Here is a 20,386-nt window from a genome sequence, read left to right as displayed (position 1 = left end):
TTACTTACTAATAAGTACGGGTATTAATTATTATGTATTTTAAAAGAAAAAATTATTTAAACACTTCATTTTATAATATAAAAGCTGTACTTACTGAAATGGAAGGTTGTAAGTGACATGATAATATCTATTATATAAAAGTAAACTTGAATTCAGGATTTGATTATGCATACATTATTGGACACATTCATACATTATTGGCAAAAAAAAATAATTTAATTCATATACCCATGTTAAAAATTTTATTTAGAAAATTAGTTCATATTAAAGGGTAAATAAAAAAAAACAAATAAATATAATTATATGTTAAAAAGAAACTTATCAAACCTGTCGGTATTCTGGCCTGTCGGGATTGTGGCTGTCGGGATTTTGGCTGTCGGGATTTTGGGGTAAACCCGTGAGCATTACATAAGTAGTAATTTCTTCAATTAAAAAGTAAGGTTTTCGCGGCGAAACGACCTAAACCAGTGAAATTATGCGAGTTGCATAAATTTGGCGGATATTTCGCATAATTGAATAATGAAACTATTTTATTGTAATGTTTAACAGTTATTTTTTATATCGCATTGCGTGCCACGCTTTAATCGGGATAATAGTCTTATAGGGCAGTCAATGAGGGTATGTGGCTCCGAATATATCGATTTACGTGATATTTTCACAGTAAGTAGGGAATAGCCCAAGAAACAAAGTCTATACTATGCCGATGTGTGTTTCTGTCTTGGGGGCGGTTCCCACCCCTTCTCGGGGGTGGAAAATTTGTTGCTTAAATAACTACGGAAGTTGCTAGAGAACCTAATACTAAGCAAAAACTGTTCTATAATTTTTTTTTCGAAAACTCAATACTTTTTTGAGTTATTCCTGGTTGAAAATTGGCCATTTTCATTGAAACAACACCTTTTCAAACGTTTTTTTGCGAATACCTTAAAAACTATGTATCTAACTAAAAAAAACAAATAAAACATTTTTGTAGCTTATAAAATAACAAAGAGATTCTTTCCTTTATGAATCTTCTAGTTATAACACAAAAAGAGATATGGTAAGTGAAAAAAACTTGTTTTCTTGGTGCATGTTCAAATCAGTGTATTTAACTTAAAATAGCAGAGAAACGGTCGATTTTAGGTGTATAATGCTACCAATAACTTTTGTTGTGCTTGAAAAGACCTTTAAAATAAGCAATATTAAATGTCGAGTACATTCAAACTATGCGAGATAAACTGTAAAAAATTTAATGACTAACGTATTTTAAGAAAAAATTGAGAAGTATATTTAACCCCTCATCCACAAGAATTTAAATGCATCGTTTTCCTTCTACAATACATTTTACTATAGTGTTCTTTTTATGTTCAAAAAGTTGGGCGGGTTTAAAATGAATGGTTTTTGAAAAAAATAAGATCAAATTATTGAGCGCATTTTTAAATTTTCTTAAAAATCTTCCTGTTTCTCCATGTAACTCGAAAATGATAAGAGTTGCCAAAAAAGATGCCATACAAAATGTAGGTTTCTTCTAGATAAACATTTTGATTTTATTTTTTACAACAGTATCTCTTATCATTTTCAAGTTACATGGAGAAAAAGGAAGATTTTTAAGAAAATTTAAATATGCGCTCTATAATTTGATCTTATTTTTTTTCAAAAACCATTTATTTTAAACCCGCTCAACTTTTTGAACATAAAAATAACACTGTAGTAAAATGTATTGTAGAAGGAAAACGATGCATTTAAATTCTTGTGGATGAGGGGTTAAATATACTTCTCAATTTTTTTCTTAAAATTCGTTAGTCATCAATTTTTTGCAGCATATCTCGCTTAGTTTGAATGTAATCGACATGTAATATTGCTTATTTGAAAGTACTTTCCAAGCACAATAAAAGGTATTGGTACCATTATACACCTAAAATCGACCGTTTCTCTGTTATTTCAAGTTGAATACACTGATTTGAGCATGCACCAAAAAACAAACTCTTTTTACTTACCATATCTCTTTTTGTGTTATAACTAGAAGATTGAAGAAGGAACGAATCTCTTTGTTTTTTTATGAGCTACAAAAATGTTTTATATAATTTTTTTAGTTAGATGCATTGTTTTTAAGGTATTCGCAAAAAACCGTTTGAAAAGGTGTTATATTTCAATGAAAATCGCCAATTTTCAACCACGAACTCAAAAAGTATTGAGTTTTCGAAAAAAAAATTACAGAACAATTTTTGCTTAGAATTAGGTTCTCTAGCAACTTCCGTAGTTGTTTAACCAAAAAAATTTTCCACCGCCGAGAAGGGGTGGGAACCGCCCCCAAGACAAAAGCACACATCGGCATAGGGTAGACTTTGAATAAGGAGATATTTTCAGGCTATTCCTAAAATTTCATTAAAATCCATGCAGTAGGATAGAATTCGGAGGTAATAACCTGTTCTTGCTCTCATTGACTGCCCTATTAGGGGCCATTGATATCCACGGCAAGAAAGTAAGTCATACGTGTATATCAAAAATGAGCGACGTGGCCCCTGGCAAAATATCTGTGTATCTCGTATATGCGCGACGCGGAACGCAATGTGATGTGGGATTAAACAACAGTTAATTTTAAATAAAATTACATTACATTCATTTCATTTTTGACAAATTGTTCTCGGCTTCAATGTTTTCATAAACTATGAAAGTGTAATTTTTAAGGACACGATCGACAGGTCTTTATGGAAATCGTGTAATTGTCTGTCTGTGTCTTCGTTTAGGCCATAACTATATCTCCAACCCATGATGGGTATTGGCCTGTTCTAGAATCAGCTTCGATTCCTTCCTATCCTTCGCCTTGGTTTTCCAATTTCGTACACTTAATACTTGTAAGTCCTCACCTGGTCCTTAAATCGTGCTCTATCCAGTCTTTGGTTATAAATGTGTTTCGACGGCTTCATCTCTATTCATTCTTTCTAAGTGGCCTAGCCACCGCAGGCCGTTTATTTTGATGGACCTATCATCACTAGGCTCGCTATAAAAGCGGTAAAGCTCAAAATTATAGCGACAACGCCATAATACGTTTTCCTGCACGCCTTTATAAATATGTCTGAGGACTTTACGTTCAAAACAGCCTACATGTTTTTTATCACTTTTTGTTATTGTCCACATTTCTGCCGCATGAGTGAGGACGGGCTTGATTATACTTCTGTATATCAATATTTTCGTTCCTTTTGTAACTATGATGTTAAAAGTTTCTTTAATCCATAGTACGCTCTATTTGTTAGATATATCCGTCTATTAATTTCTGCAGTTACTTTGGTTGATTTGTGAGCCTAGATATATGAACTGTGATTGGATAGACAAATGTCATATGACTAGATATATGGATAGACAAATACCACAAGAACAGGCAGGCTTCGTGAAGGGTAAAGGCACAAGGGAGCAAATTCTTAATATGCGACAACTCATTGAGAAAGCACGAGAATTCAAAATTCCGATGATCATCGGCTTTCTGGATTATCAGAAGGCATTTGACTGTGTAAACTGGACAGTTTTGTGGAAAGTTCTACATGAGATGGGGGTTCCTGATCATCTGTCAGCTCTGGTGAATAGCCTATATGAGAACAGTGAAACCAGAATAAGAATGGAAAACCATGAGTCCAATCCTTTTAAAATAGGTAGAGGAGTCCGACAAGGATGTATTCTATCTCCAAGTCTTTTTAATTTCTATGGGGAATATATAATGAGAAAAGCACTCGACAAATGGAATGGCGGTATTTCTATCGCAGGAAAGAAGATCTCAAATCTCAGATATGCAGATGATACAACATTAATAACTGCATCCGAAGAGTCAAGCCTGCTGCAGCTAGTGGAAGCCGAAAGCAATAGATGTGGTCTCAAGATCAATAAACAAAAAACAAAAATTATGATAGTAGATTATTCAAATTCACTTCAGACAACAGGAGCCTTAGACCAGTTTGAAGTGGTTAACGAGTTCAATTATCTAGGATCCTACATCAGTAATACAGGATCTTGTGAAACAGAAATACGTAGGAGAATAGGCATGGCCAAAAACGGTATGAGTCGATTATCGATAATCTGGAAAGATCGCTCCTTGTCGAAGAACACCAAAATAAGATTAGTACGTGCCTTAATTTTTCCCATATTTAATTACGGATCCGAAACATGGACAATGAAATCGGACGACAGAAAAAGGATTGACGCCTTTGAAATGTGGTGCTGGAGAAGAATGCTTCGGATCTCATGGACGGAACACAGAACAAATCACTTAATCCTCCAAGAGCTTAATATTCAGACTCGACTTTTCTCTATTTGCCTCTCCACCGTCTTAAAATTTTTCGGCCATATTGCAAGAAGATGTGATGATAATCTTGAGAGACTTATAATTTTGGGAAACGTTGAAGTGCGCAGAAGTAGAGGTCGCTCACCTACTCGAAAGCCAGTGGAAAAAGATTCTCTGAATCCATGAGGGAAGCTTAGGACAGATAGGACAAGAGATAGTTGCTCGTATTATAAGGAATCACGACACTCAGCAATGAGGAAAGACTGAGGAGGAGGAGGATATATGAACTCTCTTACTTCTTCGAAAATATATGTTCCAACCGTTAGATATTCGGATTTTTGTATTTATTATTGTTTGTGACCTTCAGATACTTAGTTTTATTAGTATTAACGTGTAGCCCCATTCTTTTTGCTGCTGCTTCCAATTCCATGAACGATTTTACCAGGTCCGTAGTTCTTCTTGCTATGATATCAATGTCGTCTGTATAAGCGAGTATTTGCACACTTCTATTAAAAATGGTTCCTCTTGTGGTTATTCCAGATTTTCTAATAGCTGTTGCTAGGACAATGTTGAATAGAAGGCACGATAGGCTGTCTCCCTGTCGAAGCCCTGTTTGTGCTAGAAAATTCTTGATACTCCGTTCTGCTCTCTAACTTAATACTCGATTGTTGAGTGGGTTGCTTTCGCCAATTTTACTAGTGTATTGGGATATTACATTCTACCATGGCTTTGTATAGTGCATTTCTCTCTAGACTGTCATAGGCACATCTAAAAGCCACAAACATATGGTGAGTATCAATGACATACTCATATATTTTTTCCAAAGCTGGTCTTAAAAGGAATATTTGTTGGATAGTTGACTTTTCTTTGCGTAACCTTCACTGCTATTTGCCTTTTATGCTTTCACAAGATCTAGAGTGTTGAAATTGGGTAAATAGATTCTCTTTGGTAAAAAGAAGAATCCTATTTAATTTGGGTTCGATAGGTCTTCTTCTTCTCTTAGCCCTTTTACTTGGGAGTTTATTTCCTTTTTTTTTTTTGAATATAAATAATGGCTATTAAAAAATAGGGGTTGGTGATAGAACGGTGAAAATTAAGAATTGCATGTATTTTTAATGTCAAATCATAAAAATAAAAAAATTTGTAAAAAAAATTAAATAATTGTTTTTGGTGGACCACCCTTCTAACACTGTGACAGGAGAATTTTGTATAATATAGTAGCAATCAGATATAACAATAATGGCTTTCCGAAGGTTGTGGTTACTTGTGGTTTAATTCATATTAAAGATAGTAAATATCAATTATTATATTAACATAAATTTCTTTTCGCAATATGAAAAAAAAATTAAAAATGTTTCCATTTGTTTGTTTCCTTTCATAGGACTTTGTAATTGCATAAAAATGATTAACATTTATTCAACATCATTTAATATTTTTTTCATTTTTAGTGTTGCTTTTCTACCCTATATAGAAAAATGCTTTGAAGAAATATTCAAACTTATTAACTACCCTCAAGATGACATCCGTAAAGCTTCCGTAGAAGCACTTCTACAATTTTGTATTTCGCTACATAAATTCAGTACTCCAGATAATAAACAATCACTGTATAGAGCTTTGCAAATGTTTGTCCCAAAATGTGCCGAACTGATTAGAATTGATGAAGAAAGGAGTGTCGTTATGGTATGCTTGGACGCCTACGCCACTCTATTAGATGAAATTAAAGGAGAAGTTTTCGTCATTGATGGACACAGAGAGGCTATTATGAATTGTGTCATCGACGTTTTGAATTTAAAAGTAAGCTATCTTTAATTATCTCGTTTACATAATATATACTTACGAGCGCAGGCGCAAATATTTTACGGCTGTCCCTACTTTTTCTTTCTTTACACGGAAAATTACGTGTAGTAAAATTCTCACTGGTGTGGAGATGTAAACATTAGTTGACAATGCATTGTCATCATTAACATAGAGATGGTATTTCGTTCAATTTTTAAATGTTCTTGGATAACCTTACTTGTATAATCGCTTAAATTATTAAGGCCATCGGTACATAATTCGCAAATATTTTACGGGTATCCCTACTTTTTCTGTCTTTACACGCAAATTACGTGTAGTAAAATTCACACTATTATGGATATGTAAGCATTACTAGAATGTCATTCTACTTGAAAATGTCATCATTAATTTAAAGAGATGGCTTTTGAATGTTCTTGGATAACTGTTATTTTTATAATTGCAAATTATTAATTCAGTTAATAAATGTGATAATTTTTTCACTAACTATGTATTCAGTGATTGTAATAATTTATTTGTACAACAAAAACTAATACTCAATCGAGAAAAGAGATTGTTATTATGGAACGCTTACAATTTTGAACATCTTTAACAACAAAATACTTGGATCGCAGAATATATTATCCTGATGTATTCTCTGCTTGGATCTTCCACAAATAATACACAATAAATAACTTTTTATTAAGTTCACGTCTTAAATCAATTATTTATCAAATACACTATATATCAATATTATTTAATCAACAACTCAAAATATTCCCGATGCCACGTCAAATATTTAAAATTGTCACTGATTGTCACTGTCTGACTCGACAGTATGCTGACAATATTCTATTCGACTGAGTGCGTTGTATGACAAAGATAGATTTGGAAATATCACCACTGACATCATGTTCATTTTTTCGAATCCTGAAAAAACCAATAAATATTTTTGAAAAATTTAAACGCAGAATGAAAGACTATATTATTATCGTGGGCCGAAAGTCTCTTAGAATAAATATAAAGTTTATTTTGAATGAGATATTTTAAATTAAATATCACTTAATTTTTTCTTAGTTTTTCACCCCTGTAACTTATTAAAATAAACATTATAGAAGTTTTCAGGGACTTTCGGCTCTCGCCAATAACGTAATCTTTCATTCTGCATTTAAATTTTTCAAAAATATTTATTAGTTTTCTCAGGATTCGAAAAAAATGAATCCCCATTTGAATAGCATTGCAGCCGAAAATACGTACCCATCCTATTAATTCAGTTAATTAATGGGATTATTTTTTACTAACTATGTATTCAATGGTTACAATAATTTATATACTATACAATAAAAACTAATAATCGAGAAAAAGGAAAAGCGATAAAGTGATTTTAATAATATATTGTTACTAGAGAACGCTTAGATAAATTTTGAACATTTTTCTCAACAAAATATATTGTCGTTAAATGGGACTCTGGGTGTCCTTAAGCCGCCGAGTTTGACGGCTTAAATTAAGTGAGGTTTAAATCGAGTTTGACATACGTTGCAGCGAAAATATATACTTTAAGCGGGCCTTAATCTTAAGCTAGCCTTAATATAGTGGGTGCAAACGGCAAATCAGTTATCAGTCAGATAACCGTTCCAACATCGGTTACCAAATTACCGCCATGGGACGATAACTGGGCGATACAATTACGAACATGCGCACAACAAACGGTACAAGTAGTTTCGTGACGGTTTCTGGACCGTGCAAAAGTTCATGTTGGAACAAACCTAATAAATCGTCTCAAATCCGATAACAGGTTCTTAGTTCGTGTAGTCTCTCGAAAACTTCTGTAGGATCTTTAGATCCATCAAAATGTAAGCCCCTGTCGAGTGGCAGGGTTGTCATGTCGGGTTGTCGTGTTGGATCCTCAATGGAACGGAAGGGTAACCAACTATCGGAACTTAGGGAAACACTGACTCTAACTTATTACTTTATTTAAAGTTTACAACATCCATACACGTAAAGTTACGAAGATGTTGTTTCGCGGCTTAGTCTTTCAGACACTCATCTCACACGACTGCTAACTAGCATATTAACGATCTTAATCTTAATATGAACATTAATGCTTCTATTTTACCTCTCTACGGGCTTTTTATATCGTCCTATAATTTGGACTTTGAAAGTAAACGGTACGTGAGTATCCAAGCGGTACGCGAGGTTACCCAAACAAGCTCCATCAATCAACCTTCGCTTTGTTTGTGATTGTAGAAACATCTTCTGTAACGACCTAATTATGCTTAATTATATACTTTTTTTAGATACATATTATATTATACAGTAAGGGTTTTTCCCTTACTGTACACCCCATTTTCTAACTGTGTCCATTATTTGACTACGCTCATTTTCCGTTTGTGTATCGTACGTTTCTGGATCTTCCGGTCTTTTTTGAGCGTAAGTGAAAGACCATTCTTGATAGATCGTCTATTTTACCTGTTGTGTCTAAGTTAAAAATAACTGTTCGGGCGCCACTGTGATAATGGGTAACTATTAAGACATTTATTTTGAAACAAACATACAAAAGAAAAATTAATTAGCAATAATACTTGTTAATTTCGTTATTTAAAAATAATCTACATATTAGGACTTTCGTGAATCTCGGGTTAGTATGACAATATTTGATATATGGATAATAACCTACGCGACGATCGAGGGTATTAGGAATCGCATTTATTTCTCAACGCAAAATAAATGCATGAAGAGAGGAAATATCTAGCTCAGCGCGTCAGATGGTAAGATATGTAATGCTGTCTATAGCCCGATCAAAGAAAAATCTGACCCCAAAAAAAAATAAAGGAAGGATGAAAATTTGGGAATAAGTAGTTGAAATTGTCTATTATTATATAAGAAAAAGTTTACAATTCTACATCCCCTCCATTTGACAAAAATGGTGGGGAATACCCCCCTCTCGAAGATGAAAAAAAAATACATTCAAAATAAGACCGGAATTGGATAAAATGACTAATTCTAAACAACTTTTCTTCTATAGAGTTTTTTCACTAAGTCAATACTTTTCGAGTTATTTGCGAGTGAATATGTTCATGTTTAACAAAATAAAACATGTTTTTGGACGGTTTTTTTGAGATAACTCAAAAAGTAAGTATTTTAGCGAAAAAAATATTCTTAGCAAAAATATAGCCCATAAAAAATTGAATAAAATGGTATATACATGAGGTCTGTAGACCCAGTATGACAGCCCTGGCATTAAGGCTATCTGCTCCCGGTGAGGGTGGTTATCCCTTATCCGAGGGTTGGAATAATTGATACGCTTTTACTTGTTGAGTTGTTTTATTTACACTCGCATGAGCATAAGCTGGTAGCACCGCACCCAAAGAACGTCTCGTGAAGAAAGAGACACTATCTTTAATGTGGAAATATTACGTCTGATCACAAAATAGAATGACGAATGTCTAATATAATAATAAGAATTCCCTTGTTATAGTTTTGCTATTTATATATTTAGAAATGCCTATTCAGCATCGACCATGAAAAGTGTTTATAATTGACTCTGCAATTATTAGTGAATCGTGATCTAGGATAACAATATTTATATAATCGAATGAAGGTTGTAATATTGTTATGATGACATAAATAACTGAAAGTAATTATCGTAGATAATTACAGGGTGTTTTTAAGATATATCTACTGAGTACAGATGAATTGTTGTACACCTTCCCTTTTTAGGAATTTTCCGACTACGGGGAGGGAAATTTGCAAGTCGTGCTACCAACGCATACTGTGTTGTAATCAATACAAAAAATTTATTTTATATACAAACTTCCTAAGCCTACGCAAATACATAAATAATATAAAATGTTCGTTTAACAACATTGTTTCGTAACACTTGTCACTCACTGTGTTTTCGGATTGTAAGCATATAATCTATTCTCATGTATTTCCTTGATTTTATTGTTTTCTATTCTGATTTTACAATTAACGTTATTTACTTCTGTTATCGTGAAAGGACCTACATAAAGACTATCAAACTTACCATTCTCTTCCCTTTTTACAAGGACTAGGTCTCCTATTTTAAAGTGTTGTGGTGTTGCTTTGAGCTTATTCTTTTCTTGCCGCTCTTTTTTTGTGTTTTAATAAGAAGGTTCTGGCTCTCTCGTGTGCGCTTTGTAGTTTGTATCGTAACTCATTGTAGTAGGCATCTATATTGTAACATGGTTAAATCTCATGTGTAAGGTCTTCCGGTAGGTTAACCTTCCTGCCATATAACAGTTCGAACGGTGTGTATCCATGATACGCGTTAGGGGTTGTATTGTAGCAGTATGTGAACATTGTGCAACACACATCCCAATTTTCTCTGTCTTCGTCTATGAATGCTCTTACGTACTCGTTCAACGTTCTGTGTAGTTTTTCGCAACTTCCAATGGACTGTGGGTGGTATGCCGTTGAAAAGTTGTGTTCTATTTTTAATAGCTTTGTTAATTCCTGCATTACTTCGTTCTTATACTCTGTGCCTTGGTCTGTTCTTATTTGCTTCATGAGTCCGTATGTTGGTATGAAATGATCAAAGATTCCTCTTGCTATTGTCTCTGCTTCTTTATTGCACACTGGTATGCTGACCGCGTATTTTAACAGTTCACACAACATTGTGATACAGTATTTATTACCTTCATTACTTCTCGTGAATGGACCTATTGTATCTATGTATACTATGTCCCATGGTTTGGAAGATGTGTCCGATATCACGAACTCTTCGACATGTGTTCTTTTCGGTTTGTTAATTTGACATTTGTGGCATTGTTTTACGTATTTTCTTACGTCTTTTTCCAAATTTTTCCATCGGAATCTTGCCTTTAGCTTCTTAATTAGTCTGTTATTCCCTACGTGTCCTCCGAACATCGGGTGATTATGGTATTCTCCTATTAATATGTGTTTTTCTTTGTCATCTTTTATTGTTTCTGGTACTTCACATATGTATATTTCTATATTCTTCAATTTTTTATTTCCTTCTTTAATAAATTCATCAATTGTGCACATTTTAAAAATAATATCATTTACGTATATTTTTACTTTACGTACTGCATTCTCTACCGCCAGCTTATCAAGCTGTACCAACGCTTGGTTTAAATCGAACCGATTCAATCCTGTGGCTATGCTTTTGCTGCATTTTATTTTGTTTTTGGCCCTAATGCTCAGTCTTGGTGAGATTAGTTCTGCTCCAAAGGACAAAATTGGTAGTCTATGCGCCTCTAAATTATTTAGTACCTTCCTTACTGTCTGTTTGGTGGCTTCTGGCTGTAGTGCGAGTTCACTTTCAGCCTTTGTTTGTCTGGCTTCTTTCTCCTTTTCTTTTGCTTGAGCTCTTGTTATAGCTAGTATATGGGCGTTGTCTATGTATAGGTTTTTTAGTTGATGCAATGTTATTCTTGAAAGGCTGTCTGCGTAGTTACTTTTCCCTGTTATATACTCTATTTCGAAGTCATATTCTTCTAGGTCTAATCTGATCCTCGTGAGTTTTGAGGTTGGTTCTTTCATTGCAAATAGGTGTGTCAAAGGTTTATGGTCTGTTTTTACTTTGAATGTTGGTGCTCCATATAGATAACATTTAAAATAATTAATTCCCCAATGAATCGCTAGTAATTCCTTAACGATTATAGGTTTATTACATTCTCCTTTACTAAAACTTCTTGATGCATATGCTATAGGTAGGTCAATTCCGTTGTAATCTTGACTTAGGATTGCTGAACAACTCTCATTGGATGCGTCTGTTGTTAAGATAAACTGTTTGTTGAAATCAGGATATTTTAAAATTGGTGGTTTCGTCAGAGATGCTTTAAGCTTTTTGAATGCTTTTTCACACTCCTCGGTCCACGAAAATTCTACTCCTTTCCTCGATAATTTGTTGAGTGGTCTGCATATTTCCGCAAAATTTTTAATAAAACGTCTGTAATAGTTGCAAAATGCTACAAATCTCTTTGTTTCTTCCGCTGTCTTAGGTGTCGGATATTGTTCAATTGCTGCATACTTCGCTTTGTCTGGTGATACTCCCTCTTGAGAAAGATCATGTCCTAAATATGTTACTTCCCTTCTAAAGAATTGACATTTTCCTGGGTTAAGTTTCAAATTGAATTTTCGACATGTCTCGAATGTCTTTTTCAGGTTGTCTAAGTGATGTTTTTCGGATATTCCAATTACTACGATATCGTCCATGTAAAGAAATGCTTTGTCTGGTGTTAATCCTGAAAATGCTATTGACATCATTCTTGAAAAGCTATTTGGGCTTACATTTAATCCAAAAGGTAATCTGGTAAATTGAAATGCTCCATTTTCTGTGCTGAACGATGTGTATTTTCTCGATGATTTTTCTAATGGTATCTGGTGAAAGCCTGACATTAAGTCTATAACTGAAAACCATTTTGCTCTTCCTAGTTGATCTAATATCGAATCTATTCTTGGTAATGGAAATTTGTCTGTAACTATCTTCTTGTTCAGTTGTCTAAAATCTATGCATAATCTCCATGCTTTTCCTCCATCTATAGCTTTTTCCGGTACCAGTACTACTGGGCTGTTGTACTCGGATGTAGATGGTTCTATGATTCCTTGGTCTCTTAGGTTTTGTACTTGTCGATTTAATTCCTCTGTTTGCGCATGAGGTGTCCTATAATTCTTGATATATACCGGAGTTTGGTCTTTAACTCTTAGTTTTTGTTCGTAGAAATTGTTACAGGTTAACATATCATGCCTTAGGGCGAATATGTCTGAATATTCCTCGCATAACGATACTAAGTTGTCTCGTATGTATTCTGGTATGTCTAATTTCAGTGATTCTCGTAATTCTTTTTTTCTGTCCTTGCTGTCGTTGACTAGCCTATATATATTGAATAGTTTAATATCCAACGTCCTGATTGTGCTTGCGTCTACATTTACTGTTTCGTACGTTGTGTTCAAAATTTTGATGTATGGATTATTACTTGAAATAATTGCTCTTGCTATGAATATTCCTGGTTGTATTTCTTGCTGTTCCACTATCCTGTCTTTCTTTAACGTTTGAAAAATTTTTACGATTCTGTAAATTTCACATCTAGGCGGTATTATTATGGTGTCATTGTCTATATTATCCAGAATTTTCGTACTAATGTAACAATCGTTGTCCTCTTTAATGTGCATTTTAAGGTTTGCGTAATCTAGTATACATTGAAAGTTAGAAATAAAGTCTCTCCCAATGATTCCGTCTGTTGGAATTGGAAAGTTAGGTTCTACCAATTGAAAGATGTGTTCGAATCGAGTTCCTTTTACTTCGAGTGTTGTCTCAACTTGTCCCATTGTTTGTAATTCTCCTTTAGTGACTCCTTTTATTTTCGCCTTTGTGTTTGGTTTCACCTGTTCCTTCATAAAATCTTGTGAACATTTTAGTATTGAAATGTCAGCTCCTGTGTCTATGATAAAAGTGCTTGTGTTTTCAAGAATTCCTGTTTTCATTCGTACAAAGTTCGTTAGGTTTAGGTCGAAGTTGTAAATGTTATATTTTATTTCTGCCTGTGTGCTTCCAACTTCTTGTTCATTCAAAACCCCAACTGCTGGTTTTCTTGCTCTTCTTGACTGTCCTCTATTTCTAGTAACCTTACGTTCCTGTTACGTCCGCCTCTCTGGTTTCCTCTGTATGTTTGATTGTTAAATTGTCTGTATCCTCTGTTCGAATAATTTCGTTGATTGTCCGTTGCTTCTCCTTCGTTCCGTTGTCCGAAGTTATTTCTTCTTCCTCTGTCATATTTGTTATGGTATCCTCTTCTGTATTGCTGCTGTCCTCTCCTATTCTCGTAGTTTGTCCTATAATTTAAGACTCTTCCTTGTGCATTTTCTTCAGTCGTATCGATCGACAAAAATTTAGATACTACTTCCTGCGGTGATGTAAAGTTACCTGCTTCCAGTATTAGCTTAGCTTTCTCTGCATTAGCGTTTCGTTTCATTGTTGTTACTACTGCTTCCGTCGTATATTTCTTTGCTAAGTCAAGTGGCATTCCTTCCGCTATGTATGCTACTTTTAATTGTTCTGCTAACTCTTCCACTTCAGATGCGTACACTGCTGCATCTCTATGCCCTTGCCTTTTTTTGGCTAATTTGGCTATTAAATTCTTCGGATTATCACCTTTTAATTCTTTCTTTAGTGCTTCAGCTATCCGTGGAATCGTATCTTCTGTGGTTATTAGGTTCCTAGCCTTATTGGTGAGTCGCGTTTTTATTAGCGTTACAGCTGTGTCTTCATGACCTTCTGCCAATTTTCCAAGTAGTTCTAATGCGTCTAAAAATGGTTGTAATTTCCCTGCGCTTCCATCGAACTCGTTGGGCAATATCTTGCTTGCGATATTCAAAAATTCATTGATTGTCAAAGCCATGTTTAATATTGTTATATCTTGTTTTATGTCACCTTTTTCCTCTTTTATTCCGTCGTTAATTATTTCTTCTTCTATTTCCTCATCGCTTTGTTCCTCTTCAACTGCCTTGTCGATTGGTTGATGTATTGAACTTGGAACCACTGTTCTCACATTTACTGCTTGAAATGATCGTATAACTTTGTCTCTGATTTTTCCAAAATATTTGTTGCACGATTCCCTTTGTTTGTCCGAAAGTGCTTCCCAGTTTTTCCTAGTCAATTGCGTGAACTTGTTATAAGCTTTAATTAGCTGTGTCGTCACTTCTTCCTTTATGTCCTTAGATTTCGGAACTTTTTTCTTTAAGACTCTTCTGCTTTGCCTGTCTATTTCTTGTGCAATTTCCTCAACTATTTTGACAAAATCTTCCCAAGTAACTTTGTTGCTACTCATTTATACATAATTTTTTTTCAGCTCCTGCACTTCTTAGCGAAAATATAAATTCGATAGTCTTACGGTGTATATAGATATATAGTAAAAAAATATGGAGATAAAATAATACGTCAATATATGGTAAAAATATGTAAAAATTGCAGTGGTAATAAAAAATTCAAAAATAAATAACGTTATATTAACCCTTGTAAATAAGTAGTTAGAATAATAATTTAAATGTATTATGCATATAGCGTATATTTGTTATATATCGTATATTTATTTTGATAGGTATATTTACGATAGCAAATATTAAAATCATAAAAAATTGCAAAAATGTACTAAAAATCAGTAGTCAAATAATAAATGAATAAAAGTCAGCAAGGATAAAGTATACGTTGATAAATATGTAAAAATCATATAAAATTGTATCATTGCGTCCTATAATAACTTAATATGAGGGTAAAAAAAATCTTTGTATATTGATAAATATTGGTAATAGAATAGAATAATTAAGTAAAAATAGGTAAACTTGAAACATATATTAATGTAATTAAGGTAGCACATAATGTTTATACTTTATACTTTATATTAATCAGGAAATACCATAAAAATAGCTAATATGGACTTACCACTTTTACACGTCTTTGTTCGTATCACAAGTCCTCGCTGCACGTTCCATAGCATTGTCCATTTTCCATTGTCCCACGATGTTCCATCTCCATACTATTCCCTTTTCAGCTCCGCGTCGGCCTGATGTCTCCATCCATTTTACATACCACACTGTTGTCTAAGGTGGTCTAGGTGCCTGAACATTGACGTGTTTTCTCATTTCTCGTTCTAGACTGCTAGTTCTGAGTTCTCGCCTGGTCTTGGATCGCCATATGACAGCCCTGGCATTAAGGCTATCTGCTCCCGGTGAGGGTGGTTATCCCTTATCCGAGGGGTGGAATAATTGATACGCTTTTACTTGTTGAGTTGTTTTATTTACACTCGCATGAGCATAAGCTGGTAGCACCGCACCCAAAGAACGTCTCGTGAAGAAAGAGACACTATCTTTAATGTGGAAATATTACGTCTGATCACAAAATAGAATGACGAATGTCTAATATAATAATAAGAATTCCCTTGTTATAGTTTTGCTGTTTATATATTTAGAAATGCCTATTCAGCATCGACCATGAAAAGTGTTTATAATTGACTCTGCAATTATTAGTGAATCGTGATCTAGGATAACAATATTTATATAATCGAATGAAGGTTGTAATATTGTTATGATGACATAAATAACTGAAAGTAATTATCGTAGATAATTACAGGGTGTTTTTAAGATATATCTACTGAGTACAGATGAATTCTTGTACACCAGCAGAAGGAGAGTTACAGCTAATGAAAAGTAGGTTCTTCTTCGTCAAATTCCAAATCGAATATTTCAATGTGAAATAACCCAAAAATGGAGCACTTTTAGGGGAAAATTCATTTTAACTTTAAGTGTTTAAAAAAAGGTTTATTTTTGTTTTTTAAAAAAACATGTAATATTAAAAGTAAGTGAATTACGCTTAAAATATTGTTGGCCCCTTTTACTTTTTGGTAAAAAAATCGCGAAAATCAGCCCCTAATTAGCATCGCATATACATTTTAACATTACCACTTCACAAGTTATTTTGTCTATGTATTATTTATATGATCTGTAAGTTTCATCGGTTCTAAGTGCTTCGTTTTGAAAAAGCTGTAGTTAAAATAGCTTGAACGTGTAACTAATCACGAGTTTAGGCAAATTTTGAACAGCCATAGCATAACCAATTTTTGTCTAACAAGAAAACAAAAAATCAAAAATATTCAGAAAAGAAAAACGTACATTTTATTACTCTTTGAGATTTTTGGTATTCCTAATTGTTTTTAAGTTAATTCCATAAACAAAAAAAAATGTTTTATTTTAAACCCAATTTTTTTTCAAAACTGAGCGTTTTGAACCAATGAAACTTATAGATAATATAAACAATACATAAGTAAAGTAATTTGTAAAGCGGTAACGATTAATTTTATTTGAGAAGCTAATTAACACTTTCACTGCTGATGTTACGCATGCGTGACATTAAAATATTTTCCCAGGTGCTGACGACATACTTGCCTGACATCTTACCAGTTATATTTAACAGAGCATTTTAAATACAGTGTATGCAGCAGATAATTCAGATCTTGTTAGCGTGTTACTAAGGCACAAAGTATTTAAAATATGTTTGCTGTTTTTAGAATTTCCCAATGAGACGGCATTCGGTAGTCGGGCATGCTAGAGTAGGAAATACAAATTAGCGAGGTCAAGTCGGATACACGTTCAAATAATTCGAGCAGTGCGAATGTATTGAAACAGGTGTATTCTAATTGATTTTACTGAGTTTTATTAAAATTGTCTTCAATAAACTTTTAAAGTCGTAAAAAATTATATTGACACGCATGCGTGTCAGTCAGCACTTGGCAAATAAATTATACCTAGGTGCTCTCGACACGCATGCGTCACATTGATAAAAAACGACTAAACTCCCTATATTGAGCTTCAGTTTAGTACTAAAGCAATTATAAAGCACACAAAATTAAAATTTTTAGAAAAAAAAATGCCGCACCCGGCAACTTCGTATCATAGAAGCCAGCAGCGAAAGTGTTAAGGGGTGATTTTCGCCATTTTTTTACCAAAAAAATAAAAGAGACCAACAATAGTTTGAGCGTAGCTCACTTACTTTTAATCTTAGAAGTTTAAAAAAAAAACAACAAAATAAACCTTTTTTAAACACTTTAAAAAAGTTGTAATAAATTTTCCCCGAAAAGTGCTCCGTTTTTTTGGTTATTTCACATTGAAATATTCGATTTGGAATTTGGCGAAGAAGAACCTACATTTCATTAGCTGCAACTGTGCTTCTACTGGGTCTGCAGACCTCACGCATACACCATTTTTTTCAATTTTTTATAAGCTATATTTTTACTAAGAATATTTTTTTCGCTAAAATACTTACTTTTTGAGTTATCTCCGAAAAACCGTCCAAAAACATTTTTTTTTTGTTAAAAATGAACACATTCACTCGCAAATATCTCGAAAAGTATTGACTTAGTAAAAAAACTCTATAGAACAAAAGTTACTTAGAATTAGTCATTTTATCCAATTCCGGACTTATTTTGAACGTATATTTTTTCACCCCCGAGAAAAAATTTTCACCCCGTATTTTCCAATTTTTGTAAAATGGAGGGGATGTAGAATTGTAAACTTTTTCTTATATAATAATAGACAATTTCAACTACCTATTCCCAAATTTTCATCCTTCCTTTATTTTTTTGGAGGTTTTCGTAAAATTTTGCGTTCACTGATCGGGCTACTACGCTCAACTCGCTTAACATTTGGGGGGAATCGGGGTTCGTCGATTTCGCTCAGCTCGCCAAATCGACGGGGTTCGGAAGGTTTCGGAATATGGTTGGTTATCGTCCGTTGAATTCAGAGTATGCCCTAATGTATTTCTGTTCGGTCTTTTATAGTGTCAGAGACGGTATAAGAACACGTTTTGTTTAATACATAGGCGTATTCTAGACGATAAAAGTATATTATCGTCACAGGGAGTAATAACTAGTGTTAGGACAAATGTGGGAGAGACTGATAAATTTCATGTGAAAGTAGGATTGCACCAAGACTCGGGGCTTAGTCCTTATTTATTCTCATTAGTTTTAGATCAAATAACAGCGAAACTACAGGGTAACATTCCCTGGTGCTTAATGTATGCTGATGATGTAGTGTTGGTGGGAAATAGTGAAAACGACTTAAAACAAAAACTGGAACAGTGGAGACAAGTTCTTGAGGAAAAATGTTTAAAACTTAGTAGGACAAAGACAAAAGGTTTAGGATGTTCGTTTAAAGATGGAGTTACTACAAAAATAATATGATATCTTTTGATGGTGAAATGATTGTGAAAAGTGTGAGTTTTAAATACCTAGGATCGGTATATACAATAAATAAATATTTAAATCATAGTAATCAGATATTAAAGTGTTTTTATTGAAAATAAGCAAATATCTGGTGCAAATATATCGTCATATCATGTTCCTGTTGTTGGTAAATTTAAGTTTAGATTTAAGGTTACAAAACAATATGTAGTAACAAAAAATGCTATATCAGAAGACTAAAATGTAAGGAACCAAAAGATATAGTCGCACGGATTTTTTCAGAGAAGCGCTAAGTAACATGGAGCAAACATATGAAGAAAACAATAATAAGAAAACGTGGTCATGAGGTAAAATAAAAAGTCCCTATTTAGGGATTTTCATGTTTACAATTATTGTTTTCTATCGTAGAGTCGTAATACGCAGGTATAAGGATCAGACCGGATCTATTCTCATTCACAACTCCGGGACAATTGAGGCATGTACGACCTTATTTTGGCCGGCAGTGAAAGTCAAAAAGAACGCGTATATTGAAAACGCTGTAATACGTTTTCTAGTTTATCAATTTTAATGCTATAAAGCACATTCTTCTTTTTCAAGTATGTAACTAGCAGACAGAAACACAACCTTTATGATGCGAGTTTTAATGAATAAATAGTAAAAGTATATTTGAAATAATCAAAATTTCCTAAAAATACAGTCAAAAAGTACATAATTCTGCGATTAATCTTTATTAATCTCAAAATGTACAGTGAGAAGATACAGAATCACATTGGTTTAGCTGCCTTTAACTGCCTATGCATTGCTGGCAGTTGTTTGAATACAAAAGTGTGAAATGACGCATATGACATTATTCTGGCGATTGTTGCGTATGTATGGCGGTTGTACCTAAGTACAGTAGAGCGTCGATAATCCGAACTAATTGGTACAGGGGTAGTTCGGATTATCAGATTGTTCGGATTATCGAACATATGTTCAAAATACATACAAAGCTCATAAACATAGTACATATTATGTACATACGTTTTAGTTACAAGGAATAAAACACCTGCATAAAAACAAATATATTGTATGTATTTCTGCATAAACAAAACAAAAATCCGCGGTCATATTTTGCCCATATTATCATATACACTCAGATGCAAAAAAAACGCAACGGAGAAAATTTTGGTCAAATTCAAAGTATTTCAGTTTTTTATTTTTATCCCTATTTTGATGATTTTTTTAGCACGCTGTGTAAAAATTTATAGATTTTAATTTGGTATAGTGAGCTTTTTAATAAAATTTTGTATTTGACTTATTATACGGGGTTAATCGAAAGGTGGTTTTTTATCCTAACTTTAAAACATCCTGTGGAATAATTCCGTTTGCGAATTTTTGTAAAACCTTATTTTTCGGTTGCAACCATGTCTCCAAAGCATTGTTTGTTTTTTGTTTCATGTCAAAATATGCCTTGGTTCATTTTTTAGAGGCAAATGAATTTGTCACTCACAATTTAGGACTTTTTAGTTATGATTATGTTGGAGTTATTTTGTAATACGACGAGGTGGCTTTGGTGACTGTTATCATTAGGTTATATTGACACTTACATTTTGTTATGGTTCTTAGGTTCTTATCGTTCTTCGACACTAAGAACCATATCATGGTTCTT

General features: G+C 33.5%; 1 protein-coding gene across 1 annotated transcript in view; it reads left to right on the top strand.

The window, feature by feature from the left end:
* The window catches only part of LOC114333903 (importin-4), a 154,147-nt gene that overhangs the window by 57,267 nt on the left and 76,494 nt on the right, over nucleotides 1-20,386 (top strand). The window contains exon 11 of the mRNA XM_050656072.1: nucleotides 5,698-6,043. Within this exon, the coding sequence (XP_050512029.1) occupies nucleotides 5,698-6,043 (346 nt within the window). The remainder of the gene's footprint in view (nucleotides 1-5,697; nucleotides 6,044-20,386) is intronic.

This window comes from Diabrotica virgifera, chromosome 7 (genome assembly GCF_917563875.1).
Source record: "Diabrotica virgifera virgifera chromosome 7, PGI_DIABVI_V3a".
NCBI classification, from domain to species: domain Eukaryota; kingdom Metazoa; phylum Arthropoda; class Insecta; order Coleoptera; family Chrysomelidae; genus Diabrotica; species Diabrotica virgifera.
This window is presented reverse-complemented; position numbering and strand designations above follow the sequence as displayed.